The sequence below is a fragment of the Vulpes vulpes genome, chromosome 3 (genome assembly GCF_048418805.1).
Source record: "Vulpes vulpes isolate BD-2025 chromosome 3, VulVul3, whole genome shotgun sequence".
NCBI classification, from domain to species: Eukaryota; Metazoa; Chordata; class Mammalia; order Carnivora; family Canidae; genus Vulpes; species Vulpes vulpes.
Genome location: NC_132782.1, coordinates 19,962,419 through 19,975,106, shown reverse-complemented (window position 1 = coordinate 19,975,106; position 12,688 = coordinate 19,962,419). Strand labels below are relative to the sequence as shown.

The window sequence follows — 12,688 nt, the reverse complement described above, 5'->3', positions numbered from 1 at the left end:
AGTCTGGGGCACCTGGACGACTCGGTCAGTTAAGAGCCCGACTGGTGATTTTACTGAGGTCATGAGCTCATGGGTTGGAAGATGGACCCCCAGGTTCTATGGGAAGTCTGCTTGAGATTCTCTCCCTCTACTCCTCCACCCACTCACTTGTGCATGCACATACACTCTAAATAAACTTTAAAAAAAAAAACTAAAACAGGCACACACACACAAAAAAAACTAAAACAGGGATAGCCTTCCATTGACAGATTAAAGTCATGTATAATTTAAAAAGCATTGTGTCAGGCTATCTCCAAGCCCATCACCAAGAACTAAAAGTCAACATTTAATAATGCTTCCTTGGGACACTTGGCTGATTCAGTCAGTAGAGCATGTGACTCCTGATCTCAGGGTTGTAAATTCAAGTCCCATGTTGCGTCTGGAGATTACTAAAAAATAAAATATTTAAAACATAATAATAATAATGCTTCCCTTTGGGTTAATTAATGCAAATACCACAGACTGGATGATGTAATGCATTCTATCAATGATTGTGATTTTTTTTTTAAGATTTTATTTCTTTATTCGTGAGAGACACAGAGGCAGAGACATAGGCAGAGAGAGAAGCAGGCTCCCCAGGGAGACTCAATCCCAGGACACTGGGATCACAACCTCAGCCTAAGGCAGATGCTCAGCCATGAAAGGTGCCCAATAATTGTGAATTATTAAAACTTTCCTAACTTACGGGTTTTAAAATGTTAAAGAAATTCCCACTTATGGTAACTTCTCAAATAAATACAGTGGTATGTGAAGAAAAAGTTAACAGTTTCTCCCTTCCTTCCCCAACTTCATTGCTCAAAATTTACTGAGTCTCTATTAATGGGCCAAGGGTGTTCTAGACTCTGTGGTCTATAGGAATGAACAAAATAAGGTCCTTGCAGCCATGGACTTAGAGACTGATGAGAAAGTCAAACAAATAATGGTAGTAGCATTAAGTGTTATAAAGAAATATAAAGATATGTAAGGGATTCAGAAAGGCCTCTTTTAAGAGGAGACTTGAGCAAAGACTTGAACAAAGTAGACTCCTAAACCAATTGAATATACAGCGAGAGGTGGTCCATGCTAAAAGAATCAACGTGCAGCCCTCTGAGGTGGAATATGGTTGGCGTGTTGGAGGAATAGCAAAGAGACCAGCACACATAAAGTGGAGTGATCAAGGTGCTATCTTTTTATCCAGCTATAGAAACTCTTTGTATTTACCCTATGTACTTATGATATCAGCTAGGCACAGTTAAATTTATCTATTTCACTTACTTTCAATTATTTAAGGATTTTTTAAAACTTTACGTTCATAAATGGTTTGCATAATTCCAAAGTCAAATCTACAAAGCAAAGTATATTCAAAGAAGTCTAGCTTCTATTATTATTCCCTCCAACCTATTTCTTCTCCCATGGGTAACCATCTATGAAACTTCTAGTTTTTAAATATAGGAAATGCGTTTGTAATTCCACTTCTTAGATGCATTAACTTTTTAGATGCATTGACATCCACCACCACCCCTGCCCTACCTACCTTCTGAGGTAAATGCTAGTATAGTGTAAAAATATGGAATATTTGAGTTTATGTGTTGTCCTTGCATAGGGACCGTGTTAATCTTCTCTATCATTATAATGCTGGTATATGTGCTACTGAAGCAAGCACTAAAAGATTAATATTTTCCGTGGATAAGGGTTCAGAAGCTGGACACTGCCTGGAGAGAGATGGCTTCAGTAGGTGCTGCCATGGAGAAACTTGCATAGTCACTTGTCACTATGAGGATACCAGGTGCTTGCAGAAAGAGCAAGTTTCTCTGAATGGACCAAAGGCAATGAAAAAAGAAGTGGAAGGGAACTGCAGACAGACATTGCCTACTTCACAACTTGCCTCAGTTTATGTTCCATTCCTGCCAATATTAAGTTGTATCAGAGAATGGATCAGTAAAGGGCTTTAATGTTTTGGTTTTTCAATGAATTCATTAAGCACATGAGATTATAAACACAGAGTCCTTCAAAAGCACATAAAAATGTTTGAACAAACTCATGTCACAAATCAAAAAATATTCTTCAGTTTCTCTTAGATTGAATTTTGCAATACTAGAAAGAAAAGGCATTCTAGAGGTCATCCTAATTTGTCCAAAGAGACTAACATCTTCGTCAAAAGAGAAAAAAAAATTATTTCATATTACTTTGTATATACTAAGCCCTTATGTGTTGAGCAAAAATTTATTGAGTGACTACCATGTTTAACACTCTCTTAAGTGCTATGGGAGACATAAATATGAATTAGACCTAATCCTTGCCCTTGAGAATCTTACCATCTGTGCCAGTTATTAACTTATGACTTCTCAGCTACAAATGCGTCCTTCTTTGCTTTACTTCCTTATCTAGAGCTGGACCCTGCAGGCATTTCTGCTTTGATAACTGGCAAAATGTTAGGCCTTCCCAAGAGAGGGCAATGGAAAGATCCTGCAGGGGCAGAGCTGGAGGAAATGACTTTTCTTTCTTCTGGTCGGAGACCATGGGTTGCTTTGCAAGAGAGGTCTGGTTATGTTCACTTCAGCAGTCTTCTGGTTCACTTGTGACTGGTGTCTCCAGCAAGTTCCTTTACCACAAGTGGGCTCTGTGCCTGTGACAGCCATATCCTCTCCTCTAAATTTCTAAATTCTTCCTTTTTGTTCACTCTTCCTCAGCCAAGGGTAGTAGCTATTCTGACAATTAGAATCTACTCTATCCTTCTTAGTAGATACCTTTTATTGATTAACAATCTCTACATTACATTTTCTTTGTTCAAATTACTAAAATGGTTCTTTCTGCTGGTTGGTCCCTATCAGACATACCATGGAATATGGAAAAAAAACAGATCCAAGTTAATGAAAATTCTGTCACGGCTATTTCTGCTGTAATCACAGATCAAAGACCAAAAAGCACCAGAGATGTAGATCCATAGCATTATATCTCAGTTTGTGTTGTGTTCAGCTACATGTAATAGAAGACGGACTTCAGTGGCGTAAACAAATAGAGGCTTTTTCTTGTAAAACATGGAATCCATAAATAGTTAATAGCTCTAACTACTCAAAAAAAAAAAAGTTTAAGAACTCAATCTCTTTTGGTTTCCAACTTCTCCATCCTTAATGTTTGGTTTCTGTACTCATGGGTGCAAGATTGTTGCTTTACCACCAGACACCAGATCCATCTTCCAAGCAGGAAAAAAAAGGGGGGGAAAGGAAAAAAAAATGAGCCAGTTAGATCTATACGCTTTGCATGCATTCTTAGAGTCAATACCAAGTAACTTTAACTCACATATCACTGATCATTCTTAACTGTAAGGAAACTTGGGAAGTTCAGTATTTTTTAACCCTGAATGGGGTTCTGTAACTAAGAAAGAAAGGGAGAACATATGTTGGATAGGCAACTAGCTGTACCTGCCACAAATTAAGTGAAAAATGGGTAACTTACTTTATTATTAAAGTACAGTTGACCTACAATTTTATATTAGTTTCAGGTGTACAACATAGTGATTTGACAAGTCTATACATTCCTCAGGGCTCACCACAGTAAGTGTTGTCACCACCACAATGTCACCACACATTATTATGATATTATTGACTATATTCCCTATGCTGTGCCTGATGGACAAGAGGTAACAAAGAGACTTGATCTCATAGCCACATACGTATTCATTTTCTTCTAATGTAAACACTCTTTGTATATTAATTGTCAACTGTGACATAAAATTGTTTTTTTTCTCAATTACTAGCATGTTTTACCAGAGAAAAAAGAATGGAATAATATTTATTATATTAGTATATTGTTTTCATGTAATTCTTTGATATAAATTTCAGCCTGGACCTGAGTCAGGACCTCTGAAAGGTCATAAAGATATCTTTACTTTTAATTCCTGACTACATCTTTGGAAGCATTTAGTTAATAATCTATTCCATTATACTAGATGGCATGAAAGCAACTAAATAATTAGCAAAGTAAAAAAATGAAGATTAAGGACAAATTTCTGCACCAGAAAGTGATTAGTCTAGGCAGACTTGGGAGTGTTAGGTTTTATATAAGGGACACCAAGAAACATTTTTCTTTCTTTTGTTTTTTATTAAAAATTTTTCTTTATTTGAGAGAGCGATAATGTGAGCATGAGCAGGGAGGGACAGAAGGAGAAGAAGAAGCAGACTCCTTGCTGGGCAGGGAGCCTGATGCATGGCTCGATCCCAGGACCCTGGGATCATGACCTGAGACAAAGGCAGATGTTTAACCAACTGCGCCACCAAGGTGCCCCCCAAGAAATGTTTTCTAAATGAATCACCCCATCTCTTTCATCCATGCTCAAGTCAGTCTCAGTGAGGCACTTTCTAAACAGGCCAATCTCTTTTCTTAAGCTATTTCCCTTATCACACACCACACAACTTTGTCCTAAAACAGTTACTAATTTGTATTTTTCTCTAATTTTTTATATACCATAGTTAAATTTTTCATATACCCCAATTATAATGTAAACTCACATTTTCTTGTATACTCACTATGTTCAAAGAGGAGACACAGTATTTATTTGGAGCTCATCTCGATTGAATGATCCTACAGAATTAGCACAGGTTTAGAGGTTTATTTTCATAAAAAAGACAAATTGATAGCAAATTAAGGCCAATAATATGAAACAAAATTTTTATTTTTTTAAAGATTTTATTTATTTGAGTGAAGGAGAGCATAAGCAGGGGGAGGGGCAGAGGCAGAGAAGAGGGAGAAATCCCTGACTTTGCAGAGACCAACTTTGGGCTCGATCCCAAGACCCTGAGATCATGACCTGATCTGAAGGCAGATACCTAACCGACTGAGCCACCCAGGCGCCCCTATATGAAACTAATTTTTTTCTTTCTTTTTTGAAACTAATTTTTTAATAATAAAAGCGAAATAGTTTTATAACAAAGCCCAGAATATTTTTAATTCACATTTCTGATTTTGATTTCCACAAATAATACATTTTTTAAAATCACACTGATGTGAAAAGGCTGGTGAAAACTTTACAGGCTGTTAAAATGAAAACTTTCAAAAGCAGACAAATCAAGCATCTTTCCATGTTTCCCAGTTAGAGCTGCCTTACAATTGTTTTAACAATAACAACCCTACTCCACCCCAAATTTCAAGGGAAGAGGAGTCAGTGCACAAGACATGTGCTTCTATCTGTTTTGCTCTGAGTTATGCCTGGAATTCTGAACTGAAACTGCCTACATTATGATGATGCTGCCTCCTGATTATTTAAAAAAAATGTTTACTTTAAAAAGTAAAAAAGGGGCACCTGGCTGACTCAGTTGGTGGAGCATGAAGCTCTTGATCTCAGAGTCATGGATTCGAGACCCATGTTCGACATAGAGATTACTAAAAAAAAAAAAAAAAAAAAAAGATGCTGCTGCCTCCACACAGGTCTCAAAGGAAGAGTGGATATTTTGAGGAGAATATCTTCTGTCTCAGTTATCTTGCTGTGTAAAAAACCATCCTAAAACTTAGTAGCGTCAAACAATAACCTTTCATTGCTCTTGATTCTGTGAGTCAGGAATTTAGTCAAGACTCACTTCTATTCCATGTAGTATTGGCCAGGAAGACTTGATTAAAGCTAGAGAACCCAACATGGCCTCATTCATGTATCCAGGGCACCTCAGTTCTCTTTTATGAGACTTTTTTTTTTTCTGTCCAGAAGGTTTCTTATCACTCATGTTGTCTAACTCATGTTTCCGGATATGATGGTTGGCTTCCAAGGAGAAAATGAAAACAAGGAGACCTCTTTCTAGTCCATAAGTCACACAGTGTCACTTCTCTGGGTTAAAGCAAGTCATAAGATTAGCCCAGATTTAAGAAGGGAAATAGACTCCATTGCTCGATGAGTGGCAAAGTCACATCGCAATGTTGCATTTACATCGGGATAGGATTTTCCATACTTTTCTTTACCACCCCATTCCTTTCTTCTCCATGCCATCTTCACTCAGGTTTATCAGATACTACCAAACTATGATGTCATCACTGAAGATGATCATGTCCCAGGTGCCTGGGTGATTCAGTCAATTGAGCATCTGACTCTTGATTTTGGCTCAGGTTGTGTTCTAAAGGCTGTGAGATCCATCCCTCAATGGGCTCCAAGCTCAGTGTGGAGTCTGCTTGTCCCCCTCCTCCCACTTGCACTCCTGCTGGCACATGTGCATGTGCACACCCACTCTCTCTTTCAAATAAATGAATAAATAAAATCTTATTTTCAAAAAAGATGATTGTCTCTACTATTTAAGAAAAAAACATAGAGAAAAAAAAAAGAAAAAAACATAGACAGAACTGAATATTTCAAAAGAAGTCCCCAGTACATCTTTATGGTCTCACTTTACTCCTCTCAGAAGATGCCATTTTTCTTCAAACTTCTTCACAAATATCTAGCCTCTATCAACATGGGTTGGTGTCACTCAAGATCCACTTTGTTACACACACACACACACACACACACACACACACACACACACACAAGCCATTCTCCCAGGTAGCACCATCTGTTCTTTGAACATCTAATATTCTTTGTAAATATTTAAACTCTGATAGAATTGTCTCCTCTTCTAGGCCAGTTCACCTGCTTATTGACATACTAACAGTGAAAGCCTGGACTTAGACTGCACCTCTCCCTGTCATAGGTACCTAGCCCATGTGCACCCTGGAAGTGATCCTCTTAGGGATCCCAGCTTCTCTCCTGCCTCCTCTTCCTATTCAACAGTTACTGCTACTGATTTATGGCTGAAGAGAGAAGAACTTTCCTTAAACCATCTCTGTACACAAATCCAATTAGTATACTTTTTCACTTATAAAGATCTATTAGTGAAGTATAGGATGTGTGGTGGTTAATTTTGGGTCAACTTGACTGGCCATGGGGTACCTAAATTTAATATTATCTCTGAGTGTTTCTGGATGAGACTAGCTTTTGAATCAGTGGACTTGGTAAAGTAGACTTTACCACCCAGTGTGGGTGGGCATCATCCAATCCATTGAGGGTCTGAATAGAACAAAAGGCAGAGGAAAGGCAGCCTGGGCGGCTCAGCAGTTTAGCACCGCCTTCAGCCCAGGGCCTGATCCTGGAGTCTTGGGATCGAGTCCCATGTCAGCCTCCCTACACAGAGCCTGCTTCTCCCTCTGCCTGTGTCTCTGCCTCTCTGTCTCTGTCTCTCATGAATAAATAAATAAAATCTTTTTAAAAAATTAAAAGACAGAGGAAGAAAGAATTTGTCCCTTTTTCCCCATCTCATTGTTGAGTTAGAACATCTCATCTCATCTCTGGGATGATGAGACTGGGAATTACACTGTTTGCCTCCCTAGTTCTCAGGCCTTCCGACTTTGAATCATATCACTGGCTTTCCTGGGTCTCCAGCTTGGAGACAGCAGATCCTCGGGCTTCTCGGCTTCCATAGCCACATGTTCTAATTCTTCATAATAAATAAACAGATAAATCAATAATTAGGCTATCTCCTACTGGTTCTGGTTCTCTGGAGAATGCTGATGAACGCAGGACATTATTTAGTCTACTTTAGACATCACAGGACATTACATACTTCAGGTAAGAACTGAGTACTTGAGAAAATAATCTCTCTTCGAACTGCACATGTGAATTCAAGTGAATTATGTCTATTTTATGGGCTAAAGTTTGAGCCTAAAATGATTAGCTTTCACATGATTTTGAACCATTTGCATTTGAAGTTGGATCAGGGACAAATTCTTATTCATTCTTCATGTTTCAGTTCTGAGAGGTTCTTCCCAAGGTTGCCACTAGATAATACCACACCTTTGTGCTAACTAGAAAAAGGGTGATCTTCCGGGTAGGACGTTGTCCCATGCCGAGGCTCTAGGCCAAGTGGGTGGGATTTCAGTCCCCTGCTAGCCCTTCAACTGGGCATATTGGGTGTTTAATCATCCATGGTGACTCGTATCACTTCCAGTGGAACTACTAAGAACTACTAAGTAAAATGTACAGAATTTGCAGGTCTACCAGAAGTTCGGTAAAAGCCTTTTTTATTTTTATTTTTTTATTTTTTTCTGAGACATTTCTGTATTCATCAAGCAAAATGACTTGTCCAAAGTTACTAAAAAACCAGGTGTCAAAGTCGGGTAGGTCTTGAAAATACTCAGACCTTCTTAAGTCCCGCCAAAGATACTCTTCCAAGCACAGAACTGGAGGAAAAATTACCTCCCTCACTTTACCAAGAGGCAACTTTGTGCCCAAAAAGTCACAAAACTCGGGATCGCTGAGGGGCTCAGCGGTTGAACACCTGCCTTGGGCCCAGGTGGCCCCGGGTCCGGGGATCGAGTCCCGCATGGGGCTCCCTGCAGGGAGCCTCCTTCTCTTTCTTCCCATGTCTCTGCCTCTGTGTGTGTTCCTCATGAATAAATAAATAAAATCTTAAAAAAAAAAAAAAGTCACAAAACCCTCTGATCAATTCAAGTGCTCATTCCTTTGTCCCAGCAGTTTTCGGTCAGGTCCTCGGTTACTCAAAGGAGAAGCCATACCTCTGGGATATTTTTCCAGATCCCTTTAGAGAAAGGTGCTCGCTTTGCTGGGGACCCTGACTTCTTTTTTTTTTCCTTTTTTAAAATTTACTTATTTATGAGAGACGCGCACACACACACACACACACACAGAGAGGCAGAGAGAGAAGCAGGCTCCATGCAGGGAGCCCGACGTGGGACTCGATCTCGGGTCCCCAGGATCACGCCCCAGGCCGAAGGCAGGTGCTAAACTGCTGGGCCATCGGGGCTGCCCCTTTTCTGTTTTTGGTTTTTCCTGGGCCCTGACTCCTGGTCAAGCAGAGCCTCAACTCCCTCCCCAGGCTCGCAGGGACAATGACCAGGAGAGGGGCCGTCGAGGGCAGCTCAGGTCACGGGGGAAATCAGCTGCTGTTGAGTCCTCTCTGCCGGGGCCGGGTTTCCGTTTCCTCTTTTTTTTTTTTTTTTTTTTTTAAGATTTTATTTATTTATTAGAGACGCAGAGAGGGAGAGAGAGAGAGAGAGGCCGAGACCCGAGCGGAGGGAGGAGCCCGACGCGGGACTCGAACCCGGGTCCCAGGATCAGGCGGCGCTAACCGCGGAGCCCCGGGGCTGCCGGGTTTCCGCCGCCGCCAGCCCGCGCTGCTCGCGCCCGCCGCTGTCCGCCCGAGCCGGTTGCCAATAAAGTTGTTACAAAGTGACCTTGAGCGCGGGGCCCCCGCCCCGCCGCCCGCCTCCTCCATCCGGGTGCCGCGCCGCGGATAAGAGCCGCCCGCGCCTGCGCGCCCGCGCCGCTCCTTCGACCTCTGCCGCCGCCGCCGCCGCCGCCGCCGGGAAGGTAAGCGGAGGGCGCGAGGGCCGGGCCGGGCCGGGTCGGGCCGGGCGGAGCCGCGTCCGGGCGGGACCCCCTCCTTCCGCGGCCCCGGCGCGCCCCGGAGGCCCGGGAGGGCGCCGCGCCCTAAGCACCTTGCCTCCGCCGCAGGGAAGCGGGACAGGAGCCCACGTCGCCGTCAGCCGGGCCCGCCAGCCGCGCCGCGCCGAGGACCGCACCATGTTGGCCTGCGCCAAGCTCGCCTGCGCCCCCGCTCTGGTGCGTACCCGGGCTCTGCGCGGCTCGCCCCCGCCCGCCCTCCTCGTGGCCCGGGCAGCCCCCTCCCCGGGTGCGGCGGGGCCGCCGAGGCCTGCGGTCGGGCGCCGCCCGCTGGAGGTCAAGCCCTCGCGGCCCCGGTGCCCGCGGGCCCTCCCCGCTGCCCGCGCCGCGCGGTCGGGGGGCTCCCCGGAGGCGGGCGCCCGAGGCCTAGGCGTCCCCGCGCGTCCCCGCGCCCCGTCTGTAGGTCACACTCGCTGCTGCAGGGGGAGGGACTTCGCAGCCCCGCGGGGCGGAGGGCGGTGCCGGAGGAGCCCGGGGTCCCAGTCATGGAGGCTTTCGGGGAAGCGAGGGGCTGGGGGCATTTGTCTGACACATCAGGTCTCGGTTCCGAAGGGATTCTCCGTGACCTTAGTGCAGTGGACACTCAAGGGCAGCGACGCTGGGCTGCAGTGTGTCCTCGCTCAGACGTGTCCGCGACCGTTCTCACCCCGATAGGGAGTCGCTTCAGCTGCTTTTTAGGTTTTATGATGGATGGACTTGGAGGAATGTCTCGGGAGCTGTGGGGCTCCTATGACCCGCTGGGCTGTTTTAAACGACCAGCTTATAGCAACTCTTGGTAAACCTGTTGCTCCCCTTAAACCTACCAGAGACGGTGCGGGGGTGCTCATTGCGGTTTTTCTGATCTGAATGGTGGCGTTACGGTAATTGAAATTTTAAAAATGCTTCCTTTTTAACCAGTTGCTTAGAAGTTTTGTTCGGGTTATTGCAGATAGATGAAGTAGCACCCTTTAAACTTTAATTTAGCAACTTTAAAATAAAAGTCTTTCGTGCACTGAGAATAACCAAACAGCCAAGATAGGAGAACATACAGAAGTCAGGAGCTTTCTGATAATTTTTTTTTTTTTTTTTTTTTTTGCTGGGCTTCTTTAGACCTCATGGTACAAAAAAGGGTAATTGAAATCTTATCTACTCTTAATATTTGGAATGGTTTTTTTTTTTTTTTTTTTCTTTAATAGATCCGAGCTGGATCCAGAGTTGCATACAGACCAATTTCTGCATCAGTGTTATATCGACCAGAGGCTAGGCCTGGAGAGGTAATAGCAGTAATAATAGAAATTAAGTAACCCCACCAAGTAAGTCTTATGGTTTTAATTAAAAGGGAGGAAACCTCACTAGTGAATGGTTTGAAGGCAGTCTTTTTCCACCCTTATATCCAAAAAATAGTGCAGAGGATAAGCCAATGAAAGAAACTTGGCTGAGTTGGCTCAGCAATACAGTCAGTATATAAATATATATATACAGGTATATATGTATATATATGTATGTATTTATAGTCTTGAGTTACCTATATTTAAGATTATACTAGCTGCAGTTATTGAAAAGCCTACCTTATTAAAAAGCATATTCAAATACACTGTTTTCAACAACCTTAATGAGACATAAATTTTGTTAGACCTATTCTACGCTGCAATTATTCTAAGCTCTTGATTTTCCCATTGTGCCACACAGCCTCCCATTCAAAATCACAAAATAGAGAAGCAGTTAACATTTGACAGTATACTAATTAAAATAGCTGATTGTGATTACTGATTTAACCTTTGCCTTTATTTCCTTTTCTCTAGCGCTCTACTGTATTTAATGGGGCCCAGAATGGTGTGTCTCAGCGAATCCAAAGGGAGTTTCAGACCAGTGCAATCAGCAGAGACATTGATACTGCTGCCAAATTTATCGGTGCAGGTGCTGCAACAGTGGGAGTGGCTGGTTCTGGTGCTGGTATTGGAACAGTCTTTGGCAGCCTTATCATTGGTTATGCCAGGTACTTTCTATCACCAAATAAACTACTTTAAGAGCATGCTTAACATAGTTGGAAACTTAGAAAACTAGTGAAATAATAATAACTACTTTGTATTAAGTGCCCACTCTGTTTCTTGCCTTGTATTTTGAGGGTTTTACATGCATGATCTCACTTAACCCTCACAGTACCCCTTGGAGATATACTCCAGCTTATTTATGAAGAATGAGCAACACAGAAATTACACTGATTGCACAAGTAGCTAGTAAGTGTCAAATTTTAATTCTAACTTGAGAGTCTACACTTTAAATTATTAAGCTATATTAGGACTATAGTTAGCCACAGTCTTTAAAAGTATCAATTTCCATTTTATTTAAGACCTTATTTCTAAACTGTCGGATCTTAAGTAGTATAGAACATACTTTCACAGGAATAGCAAGTGCCTCTGAACCCTTCAAAATGGATGAGGACTAACCATTTATATTGACATACAGAAATCACTTCCTTACTTTTTCCCCCTATGATTAGGATTGAGGAGAAAGGAATATCAAACAGGCAGAAGCAAAAGAGATCTAGGCAAATACTTTTCCAGGACTTGCCAGTTTACAAAGATCTCATACTAGTAATTTGATTATTTTTTAACATTTACCAAACAATGGAATTCAAATAATATTTCAAAGTAACAATTATATGTGTTGTGTCTCTTTTAGAAACCCCTCGCTGAAGCAGCAGCTGTTTTCATATGCTATCCTGGGATTTGCCTTGTCTGAAGCTATGGGTCTCTTTTGTTTGATGGTTGCTTTCTTGATTTTGTTTGCCATGTAACAGAAATTACTGCTTGAAATGTTGGCATTCATATTAATTACGGATGTAATTCTGTGTATCTTACTGTGACTCCGTAAACTGTACTATTGGTGTCATGGAAATGTACATTATTTCCAAGGTCATTTCATTAAAGATGAAAACTTTAGTTTTTGCTGTTATTTGTACCTACCTAAAGTTAGATCATCACAAAGAAGAATATGCATTCAGGCAGATGCTGTACAAATCAGAGGAAACAACAGCAGTTGCCCTGTTATGAAAAAGAGCCAGTTTATATGAGATTTCTTTTATACAGTATTCTGCACATTGTAATTTGTAGGGCTTTTGGTTACTTCTATAAAGAAGAAAAATATGTGAGTGTTTTCAGCTTCTGTGAGATACGATTAATTAAACTTAGATAGTTAAGATGGTTTTGTGTTTTTAAGGCCTAATAGGAATTTCGATACCTGGGAGCAGAATTA

General features: G+C 41.9%; 1 protein-coding gene and 1 non-coding gene across 3 annotated transcripts; one reads left to right on the top strand and one right to left on the bottom strand.

Annotated features, from left to right (window-relative positions):
* Window positions 1-1,579: 1,579 nt before the first annotated feature.
* LOC112912854 (U6 spliceosomal RNA) lies at window positions 1,580-1,681 on the bottom strand. The gene has a single exon (XR_003234333.1). It is a non-coding gene; the product is annotated as a U6 spliceosomal RNA (small nuclear RNA).
* A 7,362-nt stretch (window positions 1,682-9,043) lies between these two features.
* On the top strand, window positions 9,044-12,375 carry ATP5MC3 (ATP synthase membrane subunit c locus 3). Of its 2 annotated transcripts, none has more exons than XM_072752003.1 (5): window positions 9,044-9,361; window positions 9,506-9,613; window positions 10,630-10,707; window positions 11,236-11,429; window positions 12,116-12,375. In XM_072752003.1, the coding sequence occupies exons 2-5, from the start codon at window positions 9,575-9,577 to the stop codon at window positions 12,228-12,230; spliced, it is 426 nt and encodes a 141-aa protein (XP_072608104.1). In that variant the 5' UTR covers window positions 9,044-9,361; window positions 9,506-9,574; the 3' UTR covers window positions 12,231-12,375. The 2 variants fall into 2 exon arrangements, with proteins under 2 accessions (XP_072608104.1, XP_072608105.1); XM_072752004.1 differs by lacking the exon at window positions 12,116-12,375 and adding an exon at window positions 11,594-11,678.
* The last annotated feature ends 313 nt before the right edge of the window (window positions 12,376-12,688 follow it).